Consider the following 5,183-nt stretch of genomic DNA (forward strand, 5'->3'; position numbering starts at 1 on the left):
AGAGAAAAAAGATGGCCAGTCATAGACCAAAGATGAGAGTATGTCAAGAAGCAAGGTTTAATATGAATCCAGTTCTGGGCTATGGAGGCATCCTTTTTGAAAAATGCTAGGATTCCTTTACTAAAAGCAAACATGAAAAACACTTCTCTAGGAGAACCTCAGGATCATTTTAGAAGAATACTACTGGCAACTACACTGAGAAATAAATCTGAAGATTGTTTTTCTCCTTAGGTGCACGGCGAAAGCATTCAAGCTTTCTGAATCTCAATAATCTCTGCAAAGACTGGACACATCACAGGCTAACCTCTTTCATGGATTCAACCAAAATTGCATTTGGAGAAAATATTTCTGTTACTTTTTCAGATCTTACCCTTTCCTCAAGTACTTTATTTAGGTCATCATTTTTCTTCCTTCCCTTCTCTCTCCTCCCTTCTGGATTTATTGTATCCACTAGGTTCTGAGAGGAAAATGTATATGATATTTTAGATTCCTACGTTGACCATAGCTATGTAGAGGGTATAGTCCTGCAACTGGTCACTGACAGGAGTTTGAGGAATGCCTGAATATAAAATTCTTGCCCATAAGCAACTCAGCCTGGAGAAAAAAAAACAAACCCAAAACAGATCTATAAATATAAAATTACATCCCAGAGCAGGTCACGCAGCATATTATAGAAAGATACAGACTTAACTGCTTTCACAACCTGTCCTACACTCAGCTCCTCTAAGCTATGCTCGCTCTCTCCCACAATTCGTAACAGCTGCCCAGACGCCAGTGGAGGGAGGCGCGCGGGAGGGGCGGCGGAGGGCCGGCGCTCTGGGCCGGCCTTCATTGGCTTTCTGGCCGGAAGCGGCGGTGCGGCCCGGCTGCGCATGCGCCCCTCACACGTGCGTCCAGAACGCCCCTTTCGCCGCTTGAGATCCGCGGGCGTCATGCTGCGAGTTTCTGCCTTCCGGCTGCTAGGTCGCAGAGGGGCGAGTAGGGTCTCGCTCTTAGAGGACTTTAGCTTCCGCCACTACAGCTCGGGTCCTTTTGGTGTCCGCGACGATACCCGCGACTCGCGCGCCTACTTTACCACACCTATTTTCTACGTGAACGCCGCGCCGCACATCGGGCACCTGTACTCCGCGCTGCTGGCGGACGCCCTGTGCCGACACCATCGCCTCCGAGTTCCCAGTGACGCCGCCACGGGATTCTCCACGGGTACCGATGAGCACGGCCTGAAGATTCAGCAGGCAGCCGCCGCCGCGGGCCTGGCTCCGTCCGAGCTGTGCGACAGAGTCTCTGCCCAGTTCCAGCAGCTTTTCCGGGAGGCTTACATCTCTTCCACCGACTTCATCCGCACCACCGAGGCCCGGCACCGGATAGCTGTGCAGCATTTCTGGGGGATGCTGAAGTCTCGGGGTCTTCTCTATAAGGGCCTCTATGAAGGTTGGTATTGCGCCTCCGACGAGTGCTTCCTGCCTGAAGCCAAGGTCACCAGGCAGCCCGGCCCGTCAGGGGATTTGTGTCCTGTGTCTCTCGAGAGCGGACACCCGGTCTCCTGGACCAAGGAAGAAAACTACATTTTTAGGCTTTCCCAGTTCAGGGAGCCGCTCCAGCAGTGGCTGCGGGGCGACCCTCAGGCCATAACACCGGAGCCATTCCATCACACAGTCCTTCAGTGGTTGGAGGAGGAGCTGCCGGACCTATCGGTCTCTCGAAGGAGTAGCCACTTGCACTGGGGCATTCCGGTGCCCGGGGACGATTCACAGACCATCTACGTATGGCTGGATGCCTTGGTCAACTACCTTACTGTAATTGGCTACCCAGACGCTGAATTCAAATCTTGGTGGCCGAACACCTCTCATATCATAGGCAAGGACATTCTCAAATTCCATGCTATCTATTGGCCTGCCCTCCTCTTAGGGGCCGGCATGAGCCCACCACACCGCATCTATGTCCACTCCCACTGGACAGTCTGTGGTCAGAAGATGTCTAAGAGCTTGGGTAACGTGGTGGATCCCAGGACTTGTCTTGACCGCTATACGGTGGATGGCTTCCGCTACTTTCTTCTTCGGCAGGGCGTCCCCAGCTGGGATTGTGATTACTATGATGAAAAGGTGGTTAAGTTGTTGGATTCCGAGCTGGCAGATGCTTTGGGAGGTCTCCTGAACCGATGTACTGCCAACAAGATCAATCCTTCTGGGATCTATCCGGCTTTCTGCGCTACTTGCTTTCCCAGTGAGCCAGGCTTGGTGGGGCCGTCAGGTCGTGCTCAGGCAGAGGACTACGCTCTAGTGAGCGCAGTGGCCACTTTGCCCAAGCAGGTAGCAGACCACTACGATAACTTTCAGATCTATAAGGCTCTGGAGGCAGTGTCCAGCTGTGTCCGGCAGACTAACGGCTTTGTCCAAAGGCATGCGCCATGGAAGCTGAACTGGGAGAGCCCCGTGGATGCTCCCTGGCTGGGTACTGTGCTTCATGTGGCCTTGGAGTGTTTGCGAGTCTTTGGAACTCTGCTCCAGCCTGTCACCCCAAGCCTAGCTGACAGGCTGCTGTCTAGGTTGGGGGTTTCTTCCACAGAGAGGAGCCTTGGAGAGCTCCATTTCTTGTCTCGATTCTATGGACATCCATCCCCTTTTGAAGGGAGGAGACTGGGACCTGAAACTGGGGTCTTGTTTCCAAGACTGGACCAGTCTAGGTCCTGGCTGGTAAAAGCCCACAAGACCTAGAAACTCAGTTCTTATTAGCTTGTGGTAAAAAAGTAAATTTGTTATTTTCTTATTTTTTGCATTTTCAGGGAAATTAATGCTTTCTAAAGTGTTGCATCAAATGAGCACATAAGTACTGTCCCTGTGAAGAGAGGTTTGATAGCCTTTCAGGAGCCTATTCCCTACTCTTCAGTTCTCTGTGTCCATTAACCACTGTACTTTGTACCCCAGTGTCTCTGAGATGTCTCCAGGGGTAAGAGACAACTTTGCTGATACTATTCCTTCTCATTGTGTACCTCCGTCCAAACCAGTTATTTGCCCAGACTACCTCTCATGCCTTGTTTTTTATTGGCCTGGCCTATGCTGGGCAGAGAGTGGGGGTTGGAGGCCCCCTACCTCAGCTTTTACTTTGTTATATATGTTGAGTCTCCTGTTGAAAACAGATTGTTTCATTAAAGCTTTAAAAACCAGTGTCCAAGATAGATGAATTTTGCCTATGTTTATATTTTTAATTCTTAACAATCTTGACTCCCAGTTTTGCTAGTTAATTGTCCAGTAGTTGTGCTTTGTACCATTATACTTTAACCGATAGATGGCTCTAGTCTCACATATTTAATTACTTAACATTGAGGTTTCAGAATATTTAAAATAAAAATTTATGCTTTGTAATTTTGCATAATTTAAAGGACAAATTTTATTTTCTTAAAATAAGGATAACTGCAATCACTGCTGTTTTACAGTAAGCAATAAAAAAGATCAAAATCCTCATTTCAGACTACTGAAAAAGGACATTCACTCCATTAGATGTTTAGTAAGCTAATAAGTAACTATCGCATGTGTTTGGACCATGATAAATTATAAAGCTCTCTTGATTTACTTGGTGTGTTAAAATTTTTTTAAACTTTAATAACATTAGGTTTACAGGTGTGATTTAAAAAATCTGTACAAAGTTCATAAGGGTAATCTTTTCTTTATATTTCTTGGTCTTAATTTTGTTATCCACATATATAATTTACCTTATATGATTTCTTTTGATCAATCAGTATGTATAATACAGTACAGAAATTGTGGAATAGCTATTATAAATTTAATACATTTACTTTCAAGTAGTTTTATTAATTATTTCTTTTGCTCCTTTAACTTATTAAAGTTTAAAAGTTTTCTAAGTACCTTATTCAGATCAGTTCTGTTGCGTTTGTTGAAGGTGATGGTGAAGGGAGGAAATGATCAGTGCTCCAGGAATCTCAAACTGGACTTAGGGATCTCTCCAAGGCTCCATAAGAGAACATCACAGAGAAGATGTTAAGGTATCAATTTATACAGTGACTACAACATAGTAAGCCAGCATTATTTGCCCAGACTAGTCTCATGGCTAATCTCATAGGTGATTAGACAGCTAGGGCAAAGTTTAAAATGAGAACTTGCCTTGAGATATCCATTCTAAGCATGGTAGCAAGCAGAGAGAGCTCACTATGAACTAAACTATTGTGCTAGTAGTTCCCCCAGATTTATTCTGGGTGCTACTGTTCAGCTCCAGTTTCTATTTATTAATTAGTGTAGTGAGAGATTTCTGGTTGCTTGGAAACATTGCTTAGAAAAGAATGCTTGAAGGCATTCTAAGGGTGGAAGGACTATTTCTACCACTGTTCCTTTAGATCCTCCTTATTCTTCATAATGGAATCTTGGGCTTTCCATAGGACATATTCCAGTTATCTGCTGGGATTACTAGGGTAGATTACTGGGACCTAGGATGGCATATAATATCTCTTGGGGCTAGAGAGCAGAGCAGTGAAAGAGATGGGATGTTTACATGGATGAAGGAAAACAGACTTGGAAAGCAGTGTTGATAACCTCTGCCTTCGTAGTGCCATTATAAGTCTTACAGCCCCTACCATGAATGGAGGCACAGGGTCTTTCACCGGAATGGTCTTTGCTGTGGCCTAATGCCAGTTAGTACACTGCACCTTGGCTTGCTGGGTGTTAAAGGAGTTCGGTTTGTGCAGTCTGTCATTTGTGTAGGCACTTAAGTTCTACCAGAGTGTTTGTGGTAGTAGAGGACACAGGAAAACAGGGGGAGCCAAGAGGAGAGGGCATAATTATTACAGAAGACAGGATATTTTGAGTGAAGAAGTGTGGTAAGTTGGATAGGACTTATTCTGTGGTGATATGGAAGATGAACCAGTTAGATTCTCTGCAGGAGGCAGAATAGGTAAAGCAGGGATCCTCTGAGTACTGAGTTGGTATGTTAAGTTTGATTCAGCAGTTTAAGAATGGCAAGTAGAGGATAGGTGAAACTTAAAACTGGAAGGCATGCACTTCTAAGAGAGTACACCTTAACCACTTTGTGGGAAAAGATGATAAACTTGTAGACTTCTAAGAATTTCCCTGTTCCAGAATTGCTAATACCTTATCTGGCATCTTGTGGATTCCTTGACGAGAAAGGAAGTTTCTCCCAATATTACCCCTAAGGCTCTCAAATATTGATTTTAA

General features: G+C 45.4%; 1 protein-coding gene across 1 annotated transcript; it reads left to right on the forward strand.

Moving 5' to 3' along the window:
* The first annotated feature begins 857 nt into the window (after window positions 1–857).
* MARS2 (methionyl-tRNA synthetase 2, mitochondrial) lies at window positions 858–3,862 on the forward strand. The gene has a single exon (XM_025277931.2). The coding sequence runs from the start codon at window positions 873–875 to the stop codon at window positions 2,712–2,714; it is 1,842 nt and encodes a 613-aa protein (XP_025133716.1). The 5' UTR covers window positions 858–872; the 3' UTR covers window positions 2,715–3,862.
* Window positions 3,863–5,183: the final 1,321 nt, after the last annotated feature.

Source organism: Bubalus bubalis, chromosome 2 (genome assembly GCF_019923935.1).
Source record: "Bubalus bubalis isolate 160015118507 breed Murrah chromosome 2, NDDB_SH_1, whole genome shotgun sequence".
Taxonomy (NCBI): Eukaryota; Metazoa; Chordata; class Mammalia; order Artiodactyla; family Bovidae; genus Bubalus; species Bubalus bubalis.